The following is a 27,217-nucleotide window of genomic DNA, read 5'->3' as shown; positions in this document are numbered from 1 at the left end:
GCGCGTGCGCATGCGCGTCAGTGCCGCCACCCCGGCAATTGCTCAATTGCAAAAAAGAAGACGGAGGTTCGATTCCTCTCTTAGCAAATGAGTGACATGTGAAGGCTGTGGCCACGTGACCACCGCCAGATCATCGCCACCACACAGGTGAGTTTTTCGATTTTATACAGTTAATTTTTTTTCACCTTCTGATGTTTTTAAAAAACACAAAAAGTTGTATTTTTTTTCCGTGTCAGTTGCCAAAATTACATATTCGCGATAAGTAAAAAAAAAATCCACAAAATTAAAAGCTGCCAAGCGATTTAAATAAGCTGAATTGTCTTATAACCTTTCAAACTCATACTCTCATACACGCTTTTGTTTAGTGCAGGAAGTGAGAAGAATTGGTCGTTGGGTCTTTCAAAATAAAAGTGCCAAATTGTAAATGTCGAAAACACCCTCATTTAAATGTATTAGTCACCTGACTTTTGGACGAAAGGTTCAAGCTCTTATTTTATAAACACCGGAAGTATAGATGAATGATCAGAGAAGTAGTTTCATCCGAAATGTATTTGACAAATATTGATGACCCATTTTACTTTAAATATTAAACAAATGTATTAAAAATGAAAGTAACATTCACGTGACTTTTATAGCTTTGAGTTTTAATTTCTTAATTTAGGCAGCACCGGAAGTAGTGGGATCAAATTCTATTTCGTTTATAATTTCGTATTAAATGTGTGACGAAAAATGTCAATACAACAACTGTTGATTAATTGTAGACCGATTTAAAAATAAAATACTTTAGTATCATTTTATGAAATAAATTGACCGAATCAAATGTCACTTCTATGGGGGTGAAAGTTTGATTTTTTTTTTATTCTAGGAAAATCCCGGAAGTGCTGTGAACGCAGTCCATTTTCAAATGTCTTTGATAATTTCTCAATAAACGTGTGTGGCAAAATAAGTCTTCAAATTACTTTTCGACCAATTTTACACCAAATTGAAAACAAACCAACAATTTAAAAACACGTTGAAGAGATTAAATTAAATGTAATTTTCGGGGTGGAAGTTTATTATTTTATTTTAGAAAACACCGGAAGTATGAGGGACGTTTTCGAAAAGTCCTTTAATGCTAAAACCTTATTGTTAAAACATATATCGACTTGTTTTACTCTGAATTAAAACCAATTAAATCATTTCAAAACATAAACAAATAAGTGACTCAAAAAAGAAGTATTAGGGGTAGCGTGCTGTTGAATTTCAAAATAAAACCCCGCCAGCACAAAGTGTTCTGATTTCCCAATACGGGCGTGCTCTTACAGCTAAGCGTTGCTAAGCGACGGCCTCGTTTAATGGTATTGCGAATGAAAATAACACTTAACAAAACAAAAACTCCCTGGCGTTTTTATGGAAGGCAATTAAATTAAATGAGCAGAATTGATGTTAAGATACAAAGTCTTGTTTGACTTGTGGTGACTCATGCCTTTTACTTTCTTTTGGTAACTGGATGTTATTTACTTTGACATCATCGCTCGCAAATGAGCAACCTAATGGCCCATGGACCTCATAACTCAGTCACTCACTATATAAGTATAAAGAAAATGAAAGAAAATATCGAATTGGCTGGCAGGAGAAGAAGCTAACTAGCCAAACGGAGGAATATAAAGTTTGCTGTCCTGTATTGTATTTCCTTTTATTTTTTTTTTGTGTTACGGTTAGTGTTCCAACGTATCCGGAGATGTCTTCCTTTCATGTTTTGTTCAGTTAGAGCTAGCTGCCGTTGCAAGATATCCGCAGATGCCCTCCTTTCAGGTTTTGTTCAGTTCGAGCTAGCTGCCGTTGCAAGATATCCAGAGATGTCCTCCCTTCACGTTTTGTTCAGTTAGAGCTAGATGCCGTTGCAAGATATCCAGAGATGTCCTCCTTTCAGGTTTTGTTCAGTTAGAGCTAGCTGCTGTTGCAAGATATCCGGAGATGTCCTTTCATGTATTGTTCAGTTCGAGCTAGCTGACGTTGCAAGATAGCCGCAGATGTCCTTTCACGTTTGGTTCAGTTAGAGCTAGCTGCTGTTGCAAGATATCCAGAGATGTCCTCCTTTCAGGTTTTGTTCAGTTAGAGCTAGCTGCTGTTGCAAGATATCCAGAGATGTCCTTTCATGTATTGTTCAGTTCGAGCTAGCTGACGTTGCAAGATAGCCGCAGATGTCCTTTCAGGTTTTGTTCAGTTTGAGCTAGCTGCCGTTGCAAGATATCCAGAGATGTCCTCCCTTCACGTTTTGTTCAGTTAGAGCTAGATGCCGTTGCAAGATATCCAGAGATGTCCTCCTTTCAGGTTTTGTTCAGTTAGAGCTAGCTGCTGTTGCAAGATATCCGGAGATGTCCTTTCATGTATTGTTCAGTTCGAGCTAGCTGACGTTGCAAGATAGCCGCAGATGTCCTTTCACGTTTGGTTCAGTTAGAGCTAGCTGCTGTTGCAAGATATCCAGAGATGTCCTCCTTTCATGTTTTGTTCAGTTAGAGCTAGCTGCCGTTGCAAGATATCCGGAGAAGTCCTCCTTTCACGTTTTGTTCAGTTAGAGCTAGCTGCCGTTGCAAGATATCCGGAGATGCCCTCCTTTCACGTTTTGTTCAGCTAGAGCTGGATGCCGTTGCAACATATCTGGAGATGTCCTCCTTTAACGTTTTGTTTAGTTAGAGCTAGCTGCCGTTGCAATGTATCCGGAGATGCCCTCCTTTCACGTTTTGTTCAGCTAGAGCTGGATGCCGTTGCAACATATCTGGAGATGTCCTCCTTTAACGTTTTGTTTAGTTAGAGCTAGCTGCCGTTGCAATGTATCCGGAGATGTCCTACTTTCATGTTTTGTTCAGTTAGAGCTAGATGCTGTTGCAAGATATCCAGAGAAGTCCTCCTATCATGTTTTGTTCAGTTAGAGCTAGCTGCAGTTGCAAGGTATCCGGAGATGTCCTCTTTTCACGTTGTGTTCAGTTAGAGCTGGTAAATTTTCCAACATATTCTGTGTTGTCTCCTTTTAATGTTTTGTTCTGTTAGAGTAATTGTTCCAACATATCCAAGTTGTTTCCTTTCATGTTCATATCTCAACATATCCCAAGTGGTCCTTTCATGTTTTTTTCAGTTCAATCTATTTTGTCTGCTGTCATTGTATTCCATGTTTTTGTCCTCACAAGACTCTCGTTATTTGGATTCTTACATATCCTGGGTTTTTTTCCCTTTCATGTTTTGTTCATTTAGATGTAGTGAGTGCTTCAACATTCTGTAGCAGGGATATGTTGTGTAGCGGACGTCGGAGTAGCTCTGCTGTCTTAGAATTTTGAAAATCTTAGTGACCTTTATTGTTCTGTTTCTGTATGCTATGCATGGTTTGTATGGGTGCTTGGAATCCTTGAAAAAAGGCCTGAAATCTAACTTTTTTAAGGTCAGGAAAACGCTTGGATTTTGGCTGAAGTGCTTGAAAATGCTTGAAATTTTGGTTGGCGGTGGATTTCTTCCTTTGAAGGTACTGGAAAAACTGTCCTTGAATTGGGCCATACGAACCATGGCTATCCGATACCGATCGATATTCTGATTTTTCGTCAATGTTTACGGGATCCACTTCTCCGGCCACTTAAGGAGCGCCGGAGAAGGACAGCAAACATGGCCGCCATCCGCCATTCGAATCCTTCACGCGTTGTTTTGTTTCCAGTCATGCGCGTCCATCTGCGGACATTCCTGCTGTTGGTGGTGGTGCCGGGACTGGACTGCGTCGGTGTCGCCCGGGGTGAGTACTGAGCAGTGTCGGGAACGACGCTGCTACGTAACGGTGGGATTTTGTTCAGTAACGGGGTCATCTAACTCCTTCCTTCTTCTGTTTTTACTGCCGGTCAAAAGCGACGCATTACTTTGTATAGTAGAAATCGTTATAGATAAGCGAGTCCTCCTCAGTCAGCCTTTTATTATTTACAAACAACACAGAAACGTGAACACGGCTTTCATTCAAGCTCACACTGCAGACATCTACAATAACACAAACTAATGCAGTGCGTGCTTGATGTCGTCACACAATTGTTCCAAAACTGCGAGGTAGAGGGATGGAAAGAAGAGGAGGATAGAGACGGAGGTAGACAGAGGGATTGGATAGTCACTTTGTATCATTTTGCTGTTGATTTTTGTTGTCATCAAAATATTTAGAGTGCAGTTGCCTATTTCTACTTGACCAGTTGTCTCAGGTTGTGAGAGTTTGATTTATTTAGTTTACACTGCAGTCTTAAACGCACTTTATATTGTTGAACTGTTTACATTTCTTTTGTGAAAATACTTGCAAGTTCAGTAGCATATGTCTACTTGGGCTGTTGTCTGCCAAGAGATTGTGATTCATTCTATAAAGTGTAACTCACCTTATATTGTATTACAGTTGACCTTGGTTGCGAACAATATACAGGAAGTACAGTAGCATAGGTCTACTTGACCAGCTGTTTCAGAGTTTGAGTTAGATTTAATTGAATAAACTCACTTTATATCTACTGCTGATTGTTATTTTTTATAATATTAATAATGGTTGATTTTTGTTGCACTTGTAGGATAAATCTGTTGCTGGTTAGGTGCAAAGTTATATAAGCACAACTACCCGTCTGTTCTTCTCTATCCAACTGACTCGAATACTGCTCAGAAAATTTCAATGTATTTGAAACACAGCAGTTACTTCCCCTGGTAACTAGTTACGTTGACTAAAGAGTAATTCAGTTACTAACCCAGTTAATTTTTGGAAGGAGGAGTGAGGAACTAGAACTAATTATTTTTTTCAAAGTATCTTGCCCAACACTGGTTCTGAGTAACCGTGACTGGACGCTGACTAGTGCCGGTGGGTCATTTTGGCTGCAGGTTGGGAAAATCCGGTCTGGGGTCAAAATGTTGGACCGCATGTTTACTCACTGCGATTTCATGTTTGTGTTGAAATGTCCTTGCGCTTTGGGAGCAAAACATTTGATTTTAAACCGAAGAGTAAAACTAGTCATGAAATACCTTCACTAACAAATGAATATTACAAATCAACTGAGAATTAAATCAATAAAAGGCATTTTGTTTCTCATTAGCTTGCTCGCCTGCCAAACTACCTATGGTACTAACTAACTTGATGAGAAACTAACTAAATGACCAATATTATTAACTTATTAGAAATAAAAAGTCATGTAATAAAGGTTTTTGTTTTTTAACTGACTTCCCTTTCTACCAACCTACCTTCCAACTCTTATTGCAAACCAAATAAGATTTAAAAAATAAGACATTTTGTTTTCTAACTAGATTTCCATCTTACTAACCTACCTGCTGAACCGAGTGACTGACTGGCTGTCTAACTATCTGACTTGTTGTGAAGCTAACTTATTTGATGTCAAGCTAACTATCTTACTGAGAAACAAACTATCTTTACCAAAAAACTGACAAACTGACTTTCTGTAAAACTATCTATCTGAGTGACTGACTTGCTGTGAAGCTAACTGACTTGCTGTCAAGCTAACTAACTTACCGAGAAAGAAACTACCTTTACTGAGAAATTGACTAACTGACTTGCTGTAAAACGATCTGACCGACAGACTTGCTGTGAAGCTAACTTACTTGCCGTCAAGCTAACTAACTTACCGAGAAACAAACTACCTTTACTAAGAAACTGACAAACTGACTTGCTGTAAAACTATCTATCTGACTGACTGACCTGCTGTGAAGCTAACTTACTCGCTGTCAAGCTAACTAACCTACTGAGAAACAAACTATCTTTACTAAGAAACTGATAAACCGATTTGCTGTGAAACTAACTATCTGACTGACTGACCTGCTGTGAAGCTAACTTACTTGCCGTCAAGCTAACTTACTTACTAAGAAACAAACTACCTTTACTAAGTAACCGACTTGCCTTAAAACTATCTGACCGACAGACTTGCTGTGAAGCTAACTTACTTGCTGTCAAGCTAACTAACTTACTGAGAAACAAACTACCTTTACTAAGAAACTGACAAACTGACTTGCTGTAAATCTATCTATCTGACTGACTGACTGACTTGCTTTGAAGCTACCTTACTTGCTGTCAAGCTAACTAACTTACTGAGAAACAAACTACCTTTACTAAGAAACTGACAAACTGACTTTCTGTAAAACTATCTATCTGAGTGACTAACTTACCGGGAAACAAACTACTCTTACTGAGAAATTGACGAAATGACTTGCTGTAAAACTATCTGACTGACTGACTTGCTGTGAAGCTAACTTACTTGTTGTCAAGCTAACTAATTTACTGAGAAACAAACTACCCTTACTGAGAAATTGACGAACTGTTAACCGTTCAAGCTAACCGTTTCTCAGTAAGTTAAACTATCTTTACTAAGAAACTGACACACTGATTTGCTGTGAAGCTAACTAACTTGCTGTCAAGCTAACTAACGTTCTGAGGAACAAACTACCCCTACTGATAAATTGACGAACTGACTTGCTGTACAACTATCTGAATGACTGACTTGCTGAGAAGCGAACTTACTTGCTGTCCAGCTAACTAACTTACCGAGAAACAAACTACCTTTACTGAGAAATTGACAAACTGACTTGCTGTGAAATGATCTAATTCACTGTCTGACTGACTTGCTGTAAAGCTAACTAGGTTTCTGAGAAACAAATAACCTTACTGAAAATTACTAACTAACTGAGTTGCTGAGAATTTGACTGATTAACATGACAAGAATGTAATGAACGAACCTCTGTTACATAAATTGTTAAATAAAACGGTGATCAACTAACTTACTCACTAACATTCAACGTACCAATTGAAGTATCTTATATTACAAACCAGCAAAAGTATTAAAATACATATTAAAATTGTTTTGAACTACCGACCCACGAACCTAATTCACTAAGAAGCTAATTAACTAATGTTACAAACAAACTAAAGAAATAAAATGAATAAGTCTTCTTGTTTAACTAGCTTCCCTACCTGCCTGCCTACCTACCTACCTATTTAGCTGACTTACTAACTTGCTGATAAGCCAACGAACTAATGTTACAAACCAATTCAAGATATTAAATAATTGTTCTTAACTAGCTTCCTTAACTACCTACCTTCTAACTCACTGAAAACTAATTTGAAAAAAAAACTTTATTAAATGTTATTTGCATAATACCAAAAAATTACTACATTAGGTAAAACCTGAACATGACCTTTTGACCAAAGACCTACGTACTTAACCACCTACTAACTAAACGAACTACTTGCTGATCTACTCACTGAAATTCGAAAAACGAGATGATCTTAAAAATAAGTAAAACGCTAATACACATATCATTTAATGTAGAAATGACAACTTTTGTCTTGTTTCTAACTAACTAACTAACTAACCAACCAACTAACTAACTGCTTTGTTTTGAATTCTTATTTTTGGGCAGACGAATGTCGAGATTACTCTGTTACGTTTGAGCGCGTATACTCTGTCGCGGGCGAGGCGGCCATGATCAACTGCTCGCTGGCATCCCCCGAGGTCTTCAACCTGTCTGCCGCGTCGTACCGAGTGTCCTGGCGCCACCTAGAGACGGGACGGCGTGTGGAAAACGTCAGCCGGGACGTCCTGGTCCTGGGAGAAACCCTTTGGCTGCTCAACGTCACCGCCAAGCACGACGGACATTACCAGTGCGTCCTCAGGTAACGGCCACTTTGGAGTAGCGGGTCATTTGTCAACGAAACGGCTCTGGCAGCCGGCTCTCCGGAGTGATCAACGGCTCCCTTCCAAATGTTCTTCCTCTCTCTTTCTCCTTTTCTTTTTTCTCTTTCTTTCTGTCTCTCTCGCTCCTATTTTTTTTGCTGTTACTCCCTCCTTTGCTCTTTTACTTTCTCTTCCTCTGTCTCCATCTGTCTCTTTTTTTCTCTATTTCTCCCCTCTTCCCTCTTCCCTGTCTCTTTCTCTTCTTTTTCTGGCTAACTATTTCTCTTTTTCTCTGTATTTCTCTATTGCTCTTTCTCTCTCTTTCTGTCTCCCTTCCCTGTTCTTTTATATTTTTCTCTTTCTCTTTTTCACCCTCTTTCTCCCTTTCTATCCTTCTCTTTCTTTTTATCTCTCTCGCTCTCCCTTTATATTTTCTCTTTTTTCTTGTTCTCTCTCTCTCTCTTTCTCTGTTGCTTTCTGTTTCTATCCTTCTCTTTCTCTCTTTTCTCTTTTTCTTTTTAGCTTTATTATTCTGTCCTTCTCTCTCTCCTTTTCATTCTGTCCCTCTTGTTCTATCTTTTTCCTTGTCTCTCTTTCCTTCTCTTTTTTAATCTCTCTCTTGTTCTCTCTTCCCTTTCTCATTCTGTCTCCCGCTCCCCCCTCTCTTTCTCTCTCTCTCTCTCTCTCCTTTTCTCTGTTTCTCTTTATTTTTATTGTTCTGTCTTTCCCTCTCTCCTTTTCATTCTGTCTATCTTGTTCTCTCTTTCCTTCCCTTTTCCCCTCTCGTTCTCTCTTTATATCTCTTTCCCTTTCTCTTTCTGTCTCCAGCTCCCTCTCTCTCTCTCTTTCTCTCTCTATCTCTCTCTCTCTCTTTCTCTCTCTATCTCTCTCTCTTTCTCTTTCTTTCTTTCTCTCTCGGAAAAGAGCCGCGATTCCCACCAGGACCCCTTTTCCGGCCGGAGTCAAGCCCACCTCCTCCGTTCTGTCTTCCAGGACGAGCGAAGGGGGCTGCTACAAGCAGTCGGTCCGCTTGGTGGTGGAGACCCAAGCGCGCGGCGAATGCGGCCGTCCCCGTAAAGCTTCCCAGGCCCTGACTGTGGGCGTGACCGACACGCTCTGCTGTCCAATCAGAGAAGTCCTGGACGCGCTCGGCAGATATGGCGTCCCCGTCAATGTCACATGGTACAGAGTGAGTATCGTATCGGTCATGTGACACTTGTGTAAGAATTGACCACTAGAGGTCGTTGGAGCTTAGAATGGAGCCGAAGCTTGTACAGTCAAAGAAGACAAACTACGGAAGCTCGAAGGAAGCCTACTTTGATATTTTCATCCTCATAAACAAGAACAAAAGACTGAACAAACTGTATACGCCCGGAGCAGCTGAACAGTCTAAAGCTAGAGTTGGTCAGAGCTGCAGTCAGTGGCTATCTTAAGCAAGAGAAGCAACTACAAAATTTAGTAAAATATTTTTTCAAGCCTTGATACCCTGAACCACAGAACTAAGCTTTATTTACACATCGCTAGCAATAACAATAGCATTCAATTAGGAGTCATACCCTGTGGCTAACTAGAGAAGGAAACTGTGGAAAAAAAAGTTGAAAATGCCTGAGTCACAGAACCCAGCAGGGCCCAGTTGTGGAGGATAAGTGACACCGAAAGACAAAATAGGAGCTGCGAAAAATAACGGTAGCGGCAAGCCTACAGCCAAATGGATAACATAAGTGGCTAGAGAAGGAAACAATGGAGAAAAACGTAGACTCTGCAACCATCACATGCAGGGCTTAAGTATGGAAGGTAAGTGGCTGTTAAGTGACACTGAAGGACAATGAAGGAGAAGCCAGCAATAGCATCTAGCGACGAGTCGTAGCTTGCGGACAAGTGGCTAACATAAGTGGCTGGAGAAGGAAACAGTGGTAAAAAAGCTGCGACAATAACTGGCAGGGATCAGTTATGGAAGGCAAGGGGCCTTTAAGTGACAAAGGACAGATCAAGCACAGCTAACGATAGCGGCTAGTGGCAAACCACACTGGCTAGAGAAGGAAACTGTGTGGACAAAAATGCACTCGGCAACCATCACACGCAGGGCCCAGTTGTGGAGGATAAGTGACACCCAAAGACAAAGCAGGAGCTGCGAAAAATAACAATAGCAGCTTGTGGCAAGCCTACAGCCAAATGGATAACATAGGTGGCTGGAGAAGGAAACAATGGGAAAAAAATGTAGACTTAGCAACCATCACAAGCAGGGCTTAGTTTTGGAAGGTAAGTGGCTATAAGTGACACAGAAAGACGAAACAGGAGCTGCGAAAAATAACAGTAGCGGCAAGCCTACAGCCAAATGGATAACATAAGTGGCTAGAGAAGGAAACAATGGGGAAAATCGTAGACTCTGCAACCATCACATGCAGGGCTTAGTTATGGAAGGTAAGTGGCTATAAGTGACACAAAAAAACGAAACCGGAGCTGCAAAAAATAAGAGTAGTGGCAAGCCTACAGCCAAATGGATAACATAAGTGGCTAGAGAAGGAAACAATGGGGAAAAAAATGGACTCTGAAACCATCACATGCAGGGCTTAGTTATGGAATGTAAGTGGCTATAAGTGACACAGAAAGACGAAACAGGAGCTGTGAAAAATCACAGTGGCAAGCCTACAGCCAAATGGATAACATAAGTGGCTAGAGAAGGAAACAATGGGGAAAAAAATGGACTCTGAAACCATCACATGCGGGGCTTAGTTATGGAATGTAAGTGGCTATAAGTGACACAGAAAGACAAAACAGGAGCTGTGAAAAATAGCAGTAGCGGAAAGCCTACAGCCAAATGGATAACATAAGTGGCTAGAGAAGGAAACAACGGGGAAAAACGTGCAGAGTCTACGTTCTCACTATTTCTCTTTTTATCTCTTTTGTTTAACATTCTCTGTCTCTCGCTCTCCTCTATCTCTCTCTCTCTCCTTCTCCCTTTCTCTCCTTTGTCCAACCCTCTCTCTTGTTCTCTCCCGCTCTTTTTCTTATTTCTTTCTCTCTTCTTCTTTCTCCTCAATCTACTAGTCTTTCTTTCTTTCTCTTTTTCTTTTTTTGTTGTTTTTTTTTCTTTCTTTGTTTCTGTCTTTCTTTCTTTCTTTCTCTTAATTTTCATCTTTTCTTTTCATTCTTCTTGTTTTTCTTTCTTTCTGTCCATCCCTCCTTTTCATTCTTCCTACCTCATTAGTCCGGCCCCTGAGAGAATGTTTGTTCTATCTTGTGGCCCCCTGAGTTAAAATGAGTTTGACACCCCTTTTTTTTTTTTTTTAGTTTAATTTTGGTCTTATCTTATTTCGGTGGAAAGTTCTTACTGAACTTTTAAAGGGAAACCCGATTGGCTTAACCAACATCACCCAAAACCTTCCTCTGGGGGTTAAATGGAGTTTTGGACCTCTTACTTGAAGGAATGATGTTATTTGCACCACTAGGGGTCGCTGTTTATACGACACGCTTAGCCTTCAAAAACAGTTTTTCTTCCAGGGTTGCGACGTGATCGGGGACGGCCGGGACGGACTCGTTTACCGGGACGGAGCGCGGCTGAAAATTCGAAAAGTGGACGGCGGCCACAACGGAGACTACACCTGCACCCTCAACTTCGACCTGGGCGGTATCGCCGCCTCCGTCTCCGAGACCATCCAGGCTTGGGTGCAAGGTGGGACGCGGTGACCATCTTCCACCAGGGGGCGCCGAGATCGGGATCGCTTTGATTACCGTTGTATCGCTACGAGGAAATTACGGTTGCAGTCCGGTTAACAAAATATCCGATAGAAAAAGATGAAGTATTTCTCTCTACAATAAAGTATTCACATCTAAAATAAAAACATATACAACAAAGTTATTGCACTTTAACCAGGGTATTGCACTCAAAACTTGGGTATTGCACTTTGAACCTGGACATTGCACTTAAAACTGGGGTATTGCACCTAGAACAGGGACATTGGACTTTAAAACCGGGGTGTTGCACCTAAAACCAGGGTATTGTGCTTCAAAACTGGGGTATTGCACCTAGAACCAAGACATTGCACTTTAAAACCGGGCTATTGTACCTAAAACCAGGGTATTGTACTTCAAAACTGGGGTATTGCACTTAGAACCAAGACATTGCACTTTAAAACCGGGGTATTGCACCTAAAACCAGGGTAGTGTACTTCAAAACTGGGGTATTGCACTTAGAACCAAGACATTGCACTTTAAAACCGGGGTATTGCACCTAAAACCAGGGTAGTGTACTTCAAAACTGGGGTATTGCACTTAGAACCAGGACATTGCACTTTAAAACCAGGGGATTGCACTTAAAACCAAGACATTGTACTTTAAAACCAGGGTATTGCATTTTAAAACCAGAGTATTGCACTTTGAACCAGGACATTGCACTTTGAAACCGGGGTATTGCACTTAGAACCAGGACATTGCACTTTAAAACCAGGGCATTGCACTTAGAACCAGGACATTGCACTTTAAAAACAGGGCATTGCACTTAAAACCAAGACATTGTACTTTAAAACCAGGGTATTGCATTTTAAAACCAGAGTATTGCACTTTGAACCAGGACATTGCACTTTGAAACCGGGGTATTGCACTTAGAACCAGGACATTGCACTTTAAAACCAGGGCATTGCACTTAGAACCAGGACATTGCACTTTAAAAACAGGGCATTGCACTTAAAACCAAGACATTGCACTTTAAAACCAGGGTATTGCACTTTAAAACCAAAGTATTGCACTTTGAACCAGGACATTGCACTTTAAAACCAGGGATTTGCATCTAAAACCAGGGTATTGTACTCCAAAACTGGGGTATTGCACTTAGAACCAAGACGTTGCACTTTAAAACCGGAGTATTGCACTTAGAACCAGGACATTGGACTTTAAAACAGGAGTATCGCACTTAGAACCAGGACACTGGACTTTAAAACCAGGGAATTGCATCTAAAACCAGGGTATTGTACTCCAAAACTGGGGTATTGCACTTAGAACCAAGACGTTGCACTTTAAAACCAGGGTATTGCACTTAGAACCAAGACATTGCACTTTAAAACCGGGGGATTGCACTTACAACCAGGACATTGCACTTTGAAACTGGGTTATTACACTTTAAAACGGAGGTATTGAACTTTGAACCAGGACATTGCACTTTGAAATCGGGGTATTGCACTTTGAACCAGGACATTGCACTTTAAAACCGGGGTATTGCACTTTGAAATCGGGGTATTGCACTTTTAACCAGGACATTGCACTTTGAAACCGGGGTATCACACTTTAAAACGGAGGTATTGCACTTTGAACCAGGACATTGCACTTTAAAACCGGGGTATGGCACTTTGAACCAAGACATTGGACTTTAAAACCGGGGTATTGCACTTTAAACCCGGAGTATTGCACTGAAAACCAGGACATTGCACTTAAAAACTTGCATGTTGACACGTGAATTCTGTTTGGGTGCCGCAGAAGATTTCTGCTTCCTTCCTCAAGTCCTGCAGCCTGCCGACGAAATCATCAAAGGCGCTAAAGGTGAGAGAGAAAAATTGGTCGTAGGATGCTAGCGGCTAGCACGGCTAGCACGGCTAACGGCGAAACGTTTGCGTTCAGGGTCTCGTTTGACGCGAAGGTGTCGCGTCTTCGTGCCGTGCGTCGGAACCGTTCCCGACGATCCCATCGTGGACGTCTATTGGTCGGACAACTTGGGCTTCGTTTCCGAAGACGGTTCGGAAAGGATCTTCGCTTCGGAACGGAGGTACGAAAATCGTAGTCGCCGTTTTTTTTCCGGTCACGATTTCCTCCTTTTCTTTGTTCCACCGTTACAACTTCGTTCCCGTCACCGTTTCTTTGAATGAAGCGGTTTTCCGCTCTCGTCTGAGTTGTTTACGTCGCGTCTTTTGAAATCATGTCACCGTTCAAAATAGGCACTACCATTTAGTTAGATCACAGGTGTCAAACAGGCGGCCCGCGGGCCAGATCAGGCCCGCTAAGGGGTTGAATCCGGCCCGCGAGACAACACTCAGAGAAGCGCAAGAGGAAAACAAGCTGCAGGTTGAAATATGTCAGCTTGATGTTGCCAAAGCCAGGTGCCTCCAACAAAGACACTGTACTTGTATTTATTTCTCTCTCTCTCTCTCTCTCTCTTCCACCACTTTTCTCCCACTCTCTGTCTCTTTCTCTCTCTGTGTCTTTTAACCTCTTTCGCTCTAACCTCCTTTTTTCTCTTTCTCTCTTCATACCCTACGCACTTTCTTTTCTCTTTTCTCTCCTTCTGTCTTTCTATTTCTCTTTGGATTTCTTTCTTCCTCTCCCTTTCTTTCCCCTCTCTCACAACTTCTCTTTTTATCTCTTTTTTTTTCTCACGGGCTCCCCTTCTCTCTCTTTCTTTGCCCTGCCTTCTCTCCTTTTCCCTCCCTCTTTCTCTTATTTCTTTATCTGTCTTTTTCTTTAATCTACTAGTCCGGCCCCCGACAGAATGTTTGTTCTATCGTGTGGCCCCCGAGTTCAAATGAGTCATCACAGTTAAAAAGAAAGAAAAATGCAAACCTACTGTTAGGTTTAAATATCAAATATTGAAATATTAAAATGTATCGTTTACCAAATTGTGAATGAGTTCTCTGACTCCGTTAACCAAACACAACCTAGATCCTCCCAACAATTTATGCGCGCTCGTTTCTTGATGGAGAAGATGAACAAGAAAGCCGACATTTTCACACCGGGGCAGATTTGATTTCATTAACAATTTAATTATGTGAACGCCATCGAATACGGCCGAATGAGTCGAATTAGTGTCGTCGGAGTCTCTGGGAAGCCTCTCCGAAGTCCTCCCGCCTTCTCCTCTGGGCCCACGTCTTTCCGCAAGATGGTGTGCCGGCTCCTCCCGTGGGCGTGCCAATGAAGTTCAACGTGAGCCCCACCACCTCGCGTCTATGTCTGGAAAACTTAAAACAGCACCGAGCGTTTCTCAAAACAATGCCTGCCGTCCTCCGTCATCAGGGCCTTTCTGCGTCGACGGATGTGCTGATTATCTTATCAGCCTCACGTACCGTTCCCGCCATTCCTGTAAACAGGGTTGGGTAGGGTTACTTTAACTGGATTACTTTCAATGACTTTTGGATTACTCCATTAGCAAATATGCTCATAAAAGACAAGTAACTAAATATGAATAAAATGATGACTCACAACACGTGGTAAGCTTTCTCTCCTGGCTTTGATCTCTTTGATCTCCGGCAAAACCAGGGTTGGGTAGGGTTACTTTAACTGGATTACTTTCAATGACTTTTGGATTACTCCAATAGCAAATATGCTCATAAAAGACAAGTAACTAAATATAAATAAAATGATGACTCACAACACGTGGTAAGCTTTCTCTCCTGGCTTTGATCTCTTTGATCTCCGGCAAAACCAGGGTTGGGTAGGGTTACTTTAACTGGATTACTTTCAATGACTTTTGGATGACTCCAATACCAAATATGCTAATAAAAGACAAAATAAACTAAATCTGAATAAAATGATGACTCACAACACGTGGTAAGCTTTCTCTCCTGGCTTTGATCTCCGGCAAAACTAACCTAAAATGCGACCGAATCAAAATGAAAAGAAATCCAAACAGCTTGCCAATATCATTTTTGCCGTTCCATGAATTCCGTTACTCCCCAAGCCGTTATTCCTATTTAGTTTCTTTTGTCTTTTATTAGCATATTTGCTATTGGAGTAATCCAAAAGTCATTGAAAGTAATCCAGTTAAAGTAACCCTACCCAACCCTGCCTGTAAACAATATTTTCTACCTGGGTGCCCTGAACTTTCACTGCTCCTTGAACTTAAGCCTACTCGGGGAAAATCTTCATTGCACTCAATAAATGTAACTTGTATTCAATCGTAAAAAATCCTTTATAGTCAAATGTATAAAATCCTTCAACACAAACACGCTAGTGACTAGTTACTAGTCAGATGGGAAAGGTTAACACAAGTGTCTTGCTTTTCACGCACTCACTACAGTACTTTTTATTTTTTGTCCTCCGTATTGAACTCAATGTTTACCAAACAAGTGGTACGCATCGAAGCTGCGCGTGCATTGTTAAAGCAAAATGGCAGAATTCATGTCAGTTTATAGCAGCCCATTGACACAAAAAGATCCTGGATCACAAATAGGAACAGATCAAAATAGCTCAAACTATGTGCTAGCAGCAAGAAAGCAATTTTGTTTTACTCATTAAAGTCAACCCCCAAAAAATAATGGATTTTTCCTTTGAAGGTACTGGAAAAAAGGCCTTAAAAGTACTTGAATTTGTCTGTAATGAAAGTGTACAACCCTGTAAAAAATCGGGGCGTAATTTTCCATTCTCATTTTCTGTTCCCCAGCTCGTTGCGCAGCACAGCGCCCCCTAAAGGGGTGTGGCTAGAGAAGGAACTGACCATTTCCTCCCTGGAGGAGGCCGACTTCCTGGTCAACTTCACGTGTAACGTTTACAGCGCCCGAGGATTCCTTCGAGCGCACTTTTCCGTGCTGCCTCGAGGTACAAAAAAATTTGTCCAGGCCGCCGCCATTTTGTTCCCGGGCCGTCATACCTTTGTGTTCCAGAGGAGGGCGCCCTGGTGGCCATCGGTTGCGCGATCGGCGGCGTAGCGGCGCTAGCTGCCATGGCCGCGGCCGTGTACTTCCGTTTCAGGATCGACGTGGTGTTGTTCTTGCGTGCCTCTTTTCCCGCCTTTTATGCAAATGAAGGTAACACGTTAGCCGCTGTTAGCATTCATGCTACTGCTAGCCTACCAAGTGACACGGCTAACACTAGCATCTTTCAATGACTTCCCAAAGCGCTTTACAATGTGCTCCACATTTCCCAATAGCGGCCTTGCAGCCATGTAAGGCGCTAACCTGCTTATTGGGGGTATCAGGGGTTCAGTGTCTTACCCAAGGACACTTCGCCATGTAACACGGACGAGCCGGGATTCGAACTGGGATCCCTTGATCCCAAGATGAGCGCTCTACCTCCTGAGCTACTGCCGCCCCCCTCTTTAAAGTGTGATTTAAAAATCATGTAAAAAGTGGTTAACCCACTAAGAATTATTTCCACCGTTAGCAAACTAACTAACTAGCTCATTAACTAAGCTACAGAGGGAGCTAACAATACAGCGTCCCACTTGCTGCTAATTATCAATACCGTGTCACTAACTAAGAGACTAAAATACCTGTCAGCTTTACTGTCAACTATTTAAAAAAGGGGAAAAAAGTTAACGTACTTGATAACTATTTTCTCTGTACGCTAGCAAAAACTGACTAACTAACTAACTAACTAAATGACTAACTAACTACTGACTGACTAACAGGCAAAACTGATCAGTATTTTGGGTATTAACTTAGTTGGTAACAGCGTATTGATAGTTAGCGAGTAGTCAGATATACTTAGATTTGCTAGCTTCTAAGTTAGCCTTATTACTTAAGTTAGTTTAGTTTGGGTAGTTAGTGTTTGCCAGCTAATTAACTAAGCTAACAAGGAAGCTAGCCATCTGACTGTCAGGCTAGCAGTATTGACAGATAGCAACTTGTCAGACATAGACACATGGCTAACTCCAAGTTAACTTAATTAGCTTAGTTAGTTTAATTTGGTTGGTTAGTGTTTGCTTGCTAATCACCTAAATTAACTAACTATGGTTACAAGGGAGATATCAATCTAACTTTATCATACCGGCAGGATTGATAGTTCGCTATTAATTGGACATGGTTAGATTGCTAACTCTCTAGTTTGCCTAATTAGTTGAGTTTGGTTAGTTAATTAGCTAAATAATTGAATTAAATGAGCTAACAAGGGAGCTAGCAATACAACAATGTCCCACTTGTTGCTAATTATCAATACCGTAATACTAACTAAGAGACTAAAATACCTGTCAGCTTCACTGTCAACTATTTAAAAAGGGGGAAAAAGTTAACTAAATAACTAACAGGGAAAACTGATCAGTATTTTGGGTAGAATCTTAGTTCGTAACACAGTATTGATGGTTAGCTAGTAGTCAGATATAGTTGGATTTGCTAGCTTCTAACTTAGCCTTATTACTTAAATTAGTTTAGTTGGGTTAGTTAGTGTTTGCCAACTAATTAACTAAGCTAACAAGGAAGCTAGCCATCTGACTGTCAGACTAGCAGCATTAATAGTTAGCTACTTGTCAGACATAGACACATGGCTAACTCCAAGTTAACTTAATTAGCTTAGTTAGTTTAATTTGGTTGGTTAGTGTTTGCTTGCTAATCACCTAAATTAACTAACTATGGTTACAAGGGAGATAGCAATCTAACTTTATCATACCGGCAGGATTGATAGTTCGCTATTAATTGGACATGGTTAGATTGCTAGCTCTCTAGTTTGCCTAATTAGTTGAGTTTGGTTTGTTAATTAGCTAAATAATTGAATTAAATGAGCTAACAAGGGAGCTAGCAATACAACCATGTCCCACTTGCTGCTAATTATCAATACCGTGTTACAAACCAAAAGACTAAAATACCTTTCAGTTACACTGTCAACTATTTAAAAAAGGGGAAAAAAGTTAACGTACTTAATAAATATTTTCTCTGTACGCTAGCAAAAACTAACTATCTAGCTACTGACTAACAGGGAAAACTGATTGGTATTTTGGGTAGTCTCTTAGTTGGTAACACAGTATTGATAGTGATCTGGATTGCTAGTTCCTAAGTTAGCCTTATTACTTCAGTTAGTTTAGTTTGGGTAGTTAGTGTTTGCCAGCTAATTAACTAAGCTAACAAAGAAGCTAGCCATCTGCCTGCCAGACTAGCAGCATTGATAGTTAGCTACTTGTCAGACATAGACAAATAGCTAGCTCCAAGTTAGCTTAATTAAGTTAGTTAGTTTAGTTTGGTTGGTTTGTGTTTGCTAGCTAATTAACTAACTAAACTAACTAGGGTAACAAGGGAGATAGCGATCCAACTTTTTCATGCAAGCAGTATTGATAGTTAGCTACTAATTGGACATGGTTAGATTGCTACCTCTCTATTTGCCTAATTAATTTAGTTTGGTTAATTAATTAGCTAAATAACTGAATTAAATAACCTAACAAGGGAGCTAGCAAACTAACTATGTCAGAACAGGAGCTAAATATTAACACTGTGTTACTCAAATACTCCCGCCACCCTAGTGAGGATCAGCAATGTAGATAACAGATGAATGGGTACTCAGTTACCAGCTAAGTGGACATGGTTAGATTGCTAGCTCTCTAATATGCCAAATTAGTTTAGTTTGGTTAGTTAATTAGCCTAGTTTGCCTAATTAGTTTAGTTTGGTTAGTTAATTAGCTAAATAATTGAATTAAATGAGCTAGTCTGGCAGACATGTAAAATGATGCTCGCTAACTAAATCACTAGCTAAGCTAACTTGAGAGCTAGCAATACACCCTACTATGTCCTAGTTTTGTGTAGTATTTTTGTCGTATTCCATAGTATTTCCGTAGTTGTATATCTTTAGCATCTCTGTAGTATTTTTGTTTTAAGCTAACTCTCTGTTCTGTGTTGCTAAGAGATACTAGGCTACCTGTCAGCTTTTCCGACAAACATATTTCGAAAAATTAAAAGTCGCTAATACCGAAAAACCTTCTGTGTTTTTCGGGCGTCGTCAGAAAACGACGGAAAGCAGTTCGACGCCTACGTGGCGTCGTATATCCCGCTCGGATACCGGTCGGATGTTAGCCACGAGCTGCTAACGTTCACGCTGGACATTTTGCCGCGAGTGTTGGAAAAAACCTGCGGATACAAACTCTTCATCGCTGAGCGGGACTGCCTGCCGGGAAGAGGTAAGCCTTGTTTTTTTCTAAGGAGTTAGCTAGGACTGTTGGTATGGGTGCTTGAAATCCTTCAAAAGGCCCGGATTTCGATGTTGTGTTTTCATGGTGTTAAGAATTAAATATTCAAATGTACCGTTTACCAAATTGTTTGAGTTAATTATCTGACACCATTAACCAAACACAATCTACATTCTCCTAACAATGCGCGCTCGTTTCTTGATGGGAAAAGATGGACGAGAATAGCCGACATTTTCACACGGGGGCAGATTTAATTTCTTAAACAATTTAACTGAGTGAACTCCATCGAATATATGGCCGAATTAGTGTCGCTTGAGTCTCTGTCAAGCCTCCTCTCTCGATCTTCTGCCTTTCTTCCTCTGCCCACGTTTTTTTCCGCAAGCTGGTGTGCCGGCTCCTCCCATGGGCGTGCCACTGAAAGCCCCCACGTGGGGTCCACCCCCTCGCCTCGATGTCTGGAGAAACTCAAAACAGCAGAGCGTTTATCAAAACAATGCCTGACGTTCTTCGTCAAAGTCCTGTTATCAAAATTCCCCAGCCAAAACATTCCGAATTTGGAACAGAGTGACCTGAAGCCCACTCAGTGAAAATCATCATTGCACTTGATAAATGTAACTTGTATTTAATCATATAAAATCCTTTATAGTAAAATCTATAAAATCTTTCGATGGTTGGAAAAATGCTTGAATTTTGGGTGAAGTCAAGTCAAGTCATGTTTATTTGAGACGCCCTGAATCACAAAGAGTCTCAAAGGGCTGCACAGACTATTTGTCACGGTTGCCCATGGCACCCTCGATTGGCCCCGCCCATTTGGCGCCAGCTGCGCCTCGTTGACGGATTGGCTTCCCTCCTATTTAAGCTCAGTGCTCTCACTCACCCCTTGTCAGTCGGTCAACGAACCTCTGCATCCGCAAGACGTGTCCGGTATCCTGCTTGTGAATCCTGTCCGGTATCGATCCCGTCTATCTCGTCCTGTTTGATATCTGACTCCAGTCCCCAGTGTCTGGTATCAATCCCGTCTGTCTCGTCTTGGCTGATATCTGACTTCAGTCTCCAGTATCGGGTATCTATACCGTCTATCTCGTCCTGTTTGATATCCGACTCCAGTCTCCAGTGTCTGGTATCGATCCCGTCGGCCTCGTCCTGTCTGATATCTTGCGACAGTCTTGGGTATCCGGTATCGATTCCGCCTGTCTCATCCTGTCCGATATCTTGCGGAAGTCTCCAGTATCTGGTATCGATCCTGTCTATCCCGTCCTGTCCGGTATCAACCCTGTCTGTCCCGTATCTGCTCGTGTATCTGGTATCGATCTCGTCTGCCTCTGGCTTCCTGTTTTTCAACGCCAGAATTCTGTGGGAATTGTCGTTGTTTATTTTCAGTATTTCAGTAATATTTTTGTCGTCTTACTGTAGTTGGATTTTTTTAGTATTTTTGTGGTTATGTTGTTTCTCTAGTAGTGTATTTCTGTAGTAGTATTTTTGTATTATTTTAGTCGTATTACTGTAGAATTTTCTTACTTGTTCCATTATTTTCCAGTTTATTTGTCATATTTCTTTAGTATTTTTATTGTATTACTGTAGTTGGATTTTTGCAGTATTTTTGTAGTTTTGTAGTTTCTCTAGTAGTGTAATTCTGTAGTGGTATTTTTGTATTATTTCTAAAGTATTATTTTAGTCGTATTACTGTAGAACTTTCTTACTAGTTCCATTATTTTCCAGTTTATTTGTCATATTTCTTTAGTATTTTATTGTTTTACTGTAGTTGGATTTTTGTAGTTACATAGTTTCTCTAGTAGTGTATTTCTGTAGTGGTATTTTTGTATTATTTCCAAAGTATTATTTTAGTCGTATAACTGTAGAATTTTCTTACAAGTTCCATTATTTTCCAATTTATGTGTCATATTTCTTTAGTATTTTTATAGTATTACTGTAGTTGGATTTTTGCAGTATTTTTGGAGTTTTGTAGTTTCTCTAGTAGTGTAATTCTGTAGTGGTATTTTTGTATTATTTCTAAAGTATTATTTTAGTCGTATTACTGTAGAACTTTCTTACTAGTTCCATTATTTTCCAGTTTATTTGTCATATTTCTTTAGTATTTTATTGTTTTACTGTAGTTGGATTTTTGTAGTTACATAGTTTCTCTAGTAGTGTATTTCTGTAGTGGTATTTTTGTATTATTTCCAAAGTATTATTTTAGTCGTATAACTGTAGAATTTTCTTACAAGTTCCATTATTTTCCAATTTATGTGTCATATTTCTTTAGTATTTTTATAGTATTACTGTAGTTGGATTTTTGCAGTATTTTTGGAGTTTTGTAGTTTCTCTAGTAGTGTAATTCTGTAGTGGTATTTTTGTATTATTTCCAAAGTATTATTTTAGTCGTATTACTGTAGAACTTTATTACTAGTTCCATTATTTTCCAGTTTATTTGTCATATTTCTTTAGTATTTTATTGTATTTCTGTAGTTGGATTTTTGTAGTATTTTTGTAGTTCTGTAATTTCTCTAGTAGTGTAATTCTGTAGTGGTATTTTTGTATTATTTCCAAAGTATTATTTTAGTCGTATAACTGTAGAATTTTCCTACAAGTTCCATTATTTTCCAATTTATTTGTCATATTTCTTTAGTATTTTATAGTATTACTGTAGTTGGATTTTTGCAGTATTTTTGGAGTTTTGTAGTTTCTCTAGTAGTGTATTTTCGTAGTGGTATTTTTTCAGTCACATTACTGTAGAATTTTTCTGACTTGTTCCATTATTTTCCAGTTTATTCGTCATATTTCTTTAGCATTTTTGTAGTATTACTGATGTATTTTTTAGTATTTCTGGGGTAATATTTCTGTAGTTGTATTATAGTATTACTGCGGTAGTATTTTGTAGTATTGCTGTAATATTTGTTCTCTTTTCAGAATGACAGCAAAATAACATACGAGGACCCTGTTTTAAGCACTCAGTTTAATATTTGGTTTTCTCATCATTTTTGTAGTACTTTCGACGTATTTCTGTAGTAGTATTTTTGTTGTAAACACACCAAAGGACAATGGTCACAAAGTTGGCAAAAAACAAATAGTTTATTAGTAGCTCTTTATTTGCTATTGTCATGATAGTTTAATTTCATATTGTTTTGTTGAGAGGACCGGATTCAAAAGTGTGACGGACCGCATGTGGCCCGTTAGCCGTAGTTTGCTTACCTCGGCTCTACATTGTGGATTAAGACGGGTTTTTTTCCGGCCCCGTCTTTTTCGCATTCTCCCCACTTTATGACATCATTTGAGGGTCCGAAATCGTAAAAAAATTCAAATATCGCTCCGGACTGACTTCCTTGGATGTTGACGGTGGTTTTGGCGCCCCCCGCAGCCATGGTGGATTCGGTGCACGACAACATGCTAGCCAGCCGCCGACTCCTGCTTCTCTACGGCGCCTCGTCCTTCTCCCGCTCGCACCACGATGAAAAAAACAGGGGAGACGCCGGTAACAACAACCTGGGCGAGGACCGGTCGGAACCCAAGAGTCGACACGAGTGCGCGGTGGCCATGCATCAAGCGCTCCTCAAAGACACGCTCAAGGTCAGTTCTTATAGTCTGGAAAATACGGTATATTTATGAACATCGAGGAAACATTAAGTTCCAGGTGATTTAATGGGGGTTTGTTGTTTTGGATGACCTTGGAACGGATTATTCCCCCTTCCATTCATTTCAATGGGAAAACGTGATTCGATTTACAACCGTTTCATTGTACGAGGTCACTGCTGGAAGCAAGAAGTATCACTATATTTGAGTCATAATAGAGTATAAGTCCACATCCCCAAACAAACTATGAAAGAACTGCGATATATAGTCTGCAAAATACAGTAATTATGAATCGCTTCAGAGTATAAGTCGCACCAGTCAAAATATGCATAGTTAACAAAGCAAAAAAACATATACGTCGTAGAACAAGTCATACCCCCGGCCAAACTATGAAAAAAAGACTTATAGTACATAAAGACTAATTTGGAAAGGAAAAAAACATATATAAATCACTCCGGAGTATAAGTCGCACCAGCCAAAAAACTGATAATTGGGGGTTTGTTGTCTTCGATGACCTTGGAACGGATTAATCCTGTTTCCATTCATTTCAATGGGAAAACCTGATTCATTTCACAACCGTGTCATTATACGAGGTCACTGCTGGAAGCAGTTCAATTAGTAAGCAGAAGTATCGCTATATTTGAGTCCTAAAGCATCCCCAGCCAAACTATGAAAGAACTGCAACTTATAGTCTGCAAAATACTGTTATTAAGAAAGAAAAAGAACTGTGAATCGCTTCAGAGTATAGGTCGCACCAGCCCAAAAACTGATAATTGGGGGTGTGTTGTTTTCGATGACCTTGGAACGGATTAATCCCGTTTCCATTCATTTCAATGGGAAAACGTGATTCGATCTACAACCGTTTCATTATACGAGATCACTGCTGGAAGCATTTCAATTAGTAAGCAGAAGTATCACTTTATTTGAGTCCTAGAGCATCCCCAGCCAAACTATGAAAGAACTGCGACTTATAGTCTGCAAAATACTGTAATTAAGAAAGAAAAAGAACTATGAATCGCTTCATAGTATAAGTCCACCAGCTAAAAAAATGATAATTGGGGGTTTGTTGTTTTGGATGACCTTGGAACGGATTAATCCTGTTTCCATTCGTTTCAATGGAAAAACCTGATTCATTTTACAACCGTTTCATTATATGACGTAACTGCTGGAAGCAGTTCAATTAGTAAGCAGAGTTATCACTATATTTGAGTCCTAGCGCATCCCCAGCCAAACTATGAAAGAACTGCGACTTATAGTCTGCAAAATACAGTAATTAAGAAAGAGGAAGAACTATGAATCGCTTCAAAGTATAAATCGCACCAGCCAAAAAACTGATAATTGGGGGTTTGTTGTTTTCGATGACCTTGGAACGGATTAATCCCGTTTCCATTCCTTTCAATGGGAAAACCTGATTCATTTTACAACCGTTTCATTATACGAGAGAGTTATCACTATATTTGAGTCATCATGGAGTATGAGTCACACCCCCAGCCAAACTATGAAAGAAAAAGACTTACAGTATAGTCCATGAACACTAATTAGGAAGGTAAAAAAACATATAAATCACTCTGGAGTATAAGTCGCACCAGCCAAAATATGCATTGATAACAAAGCAAAAACACAAAGCAATAAGAATAAGTCATAGAATAAGTCACACCCTCAGCCAAACTATGAAAAAAAAGACTTATAGTCCATAAACACTAATTAGGAAAGTATAAAAACATATATAAATCACTCTGGAGTATAAGTCGCACCAGCCCAAAAACTGATAATTGGGGGTTTGTTGTTTTCGATGACCTTGGAACGGATTAATCCCGTTTCCATTCATTTCAATGGGAAAACCTGATTCATTTTACAACCGTTTCATTATAAGACGTCACTGCTGGAAGCAGTTCAATTAATAAGCAGAGGTATCGCTATATTTGAGTCATCATAGAGTACAAGTTGCATCCCCAGACAAACTATGAAAGAACTGCGACTTATAGTTTGCAAAATACAGAAATTAAGAAAGAACAAAAAACTGAATCGCTTCAGAGTATAAGTCGCACCAGCCAAAATATACATAGTTATCAAAGCAAAAAAACATATATAAGTCGTAGAATTAGTCACACCCCTGGCCAAACTACGAAAAAACTGACTTATAGTCCATCCATCCATTATCCTCAGTAGGGTCGCGGGGGTGCTGGAGCCCATCCCAGCTATCTAGGCAGTGGGCAGGGGACACCCTCAACTCCAGTAACGGTCAGTAACGGTGGAAAAAAGGCAACGTACTAATTAAATAATGTTCTCACCGTACTTAATTATGTTGATTGAAGGGGCATTCTTAAGTACAGAACATGACACAAATTCCTCACTTCTTTGGCTTTCTAACAAGTTTAACAATTTCAAACACCGTCACCCGATACTGCGAGTATCAGCTATCGAATGCCACGCCCATAGAGGAATGATCCGGTCAAGCGTCCCTGGTCCATACAAAAAGAGGAGCTGATCGATAGCTCGTTCACTTTTCTATTATCTCGTATGACGGCCCTGAGTTCAGCACGTGGGCCATACGTTGCGACCAACCGGAGCACGAGATCAAATCTCTCCGCAACAACGAGTAAGAAGACTGTTCAGATTCAAAACCATGTTTGCTGTTTTTTGGGAATGAGTTTTTTTCCATACAAGGGAATCCCCCCAAATCAACGAGCATTATGGCAGAAAACTTTTCTTTTGTCCTTGTAACTTTCAGCGGTCGAAAACTTCCAAAATCTCCGGCACCCGGCCCCCTCCTTTTCTTCTATCATTAATTCTCCGTGTTAATAAATTGTGTGTGTTATTTCCATCGGCCTGGTTTATTGATTCCATTTTCTTGGGATTAGTGATTCTTATCAGAACTCAAAGAGCTCAAAGAATAACTTTTTTTTTTTTTTTTTATCAATGTAGGAAATTCTAGCATCATTCAGAGAACAAAAATTCGTTTCAATTTAACGATTTTCAAAATTAAAGTTAGAAAAATTCCTACACTCCATTACTGAAAAAAATCCATTACATAATGGTCACTGGTCATCACCCACTGTGGGCCCTGGCAATGCCTTGTTTTAGATAACAGATTCTTCTGGTCCGCACCAGTTCTTAGCCAGCTGTCGGCTAAGGTAAAAAATAGCGGCCTGTAGTCTAGAATTCGCTGTAAATTGTTCCCAAGGAGATTAGACGTTGCACTTTGGGGTGAGAATATCCTTCAGAATGGATAGAGAGGCGCTACTAATTTCCTGGGGTGTGTTGATGACTCTTTTTAATATTTCCCTGTGCTTATTTGGCAGGTGGTGCTGGTGGAGTTGGAGGAAGTGAACGCGGAGCAGCTAGCTCTATTCCCGGAGTCGCTGTGTCACCTCCGGAGGAAGCAGGGCGCCATCTGCTGGTGGAAAAACCACAAGCACAAAAAGAACCAGAAACTGTTTACCCAGAAGTCCCGGACCCCGGCCTCCTTGTCGCCTTCTTCCAGGTTTTGGAAGGAGATCCGTTATCACATGCCTGTTAGAGGAAAGGGGGCGGTACCAGCTGAAAGCACCGCCCTCTTGGAGGTGTAGCCACGCCCACAAAAAACTTATGCTCAGGAAAGACCATGCCAAATTATTGTGATGAATTAAATCGTTTTTGGAAAAAGTTGTGCCGTTTTTAAAGTATCTATTACAAAGGAGATAATGCATTATTCTTTCACATCCCCCAAATTACAGGAGTTTTTAGAAATTATTTTAATAATTTTTGGGAGGGATTTATGTTTAAACGTACCCAGCAACTAAAAATGATTTGTTTTTGTTGGCTTTGCTGCCGTTATCCATTATCCTCAATTGCATATTGCGGCGAGCGAAACAGTCCTGGTGTTTCTTTTTTCGCTGTTACTATATTTACACCTATAATGAACTGCACTTGTGCTGCTGTGATCCGTTATCCCTAAACCCATATTGCTGCGAGCGGAACTGTCAGAGGGCACTTAAGTTGTAAGGCGTGTTGTTCTGTCTCGTCTAAAATATAATGCCCGGTTGTGATCGCCGCAATCCATTATCCCTCGTCAAGTGTTGCGAAGAGTCCGGGGTGGAAAAAGCAAATCCGTCTCAGGCTATTTCATTTTATGTTTTTCTGCATTTGTTTTTTCCTGGCTACAAATGAGAGCTGACTGAGTAAATCTGGTTCATGCAAACGTGGCCCT

The 27,217-nt window shown here is 40.3% G+C and overlaps 1 protein-coding gene across 1 annotated transcript; it reads left to right on the top strand.

The window, feature by feature from the left end:
• On the top strand, positions 1–27,208 carry LOC148352433 (interleukin-1 receptor-like 2). Its single transcript, XM_088352607.1, has 12 exons — positions 1–147; positions 3,683–3,757; positions 7,402–7,654; positions 8,649–8,844; positions 11,157–11,328; positions 13,125–13,187; positions 13,266–13,410; positions 16,018–16,172; positions 16,238–16,381; positions 19,279–19,452; positions 22,817–23,025; positions 26,331–27,208. Exons 2-12 carry the CDS (start codon positions 3,685–3,687, stop codon positions 26,595–26,597), a joined length of 1,851 nt encoding a protein of 616 aa, XP_088208733.1. The 5' UTR covers positions 1–147; positions 3,683–3,684; the 3' UTR covers positions 26,598–27,208.
• The last annotated feature ends 9 nt before the right edge of the window (positions 27,209–27,217 follow it).

The sequence above is a fragment of the Urocampus carinirostris genome, chromosome 14 (genome assembly GCF_059441175.1).
Source record: "Urocampus carinirostris isolate Australia breed hairy pipefish chromosome 14, RoL_Ucar_1.0, whole genome shotgun sequence".
Classification (NCBI taxonomy): domain Eukaryota; kingdom Metazoa; phylum Chordata; class Actinopteri; order Syngnathiformes; family Syngnathidae; genus Urocampus; species Urocampus carinirostris.
This window is presented reverse-complemented; position numbering and strand designations above follow the sequence as displayed.

Coding starts and splice junctions, on each gene's coding strand:
- LOC148352433 (XM_088352607.1), top strand. CDS start 3,685: ATGCGCGTCCATCTGCGGACATTCCTGCTGTTGGTGGTGGTGCCGGGA. Junction 8,845..11,156: donor TCAATGTCACATGGTACAGA/GTGAGTATCGTA, acceptor TTTTTCTTCCAG/GGTTGCGACGTGATCGGGGA. Junction 16,382..19,278: donor CGCCTTTTATGCAAATGAAG/GTAACACGTTAG, acceptor GGGCGTCGTCAG/AAAACGACGGAAAGCAGTTC.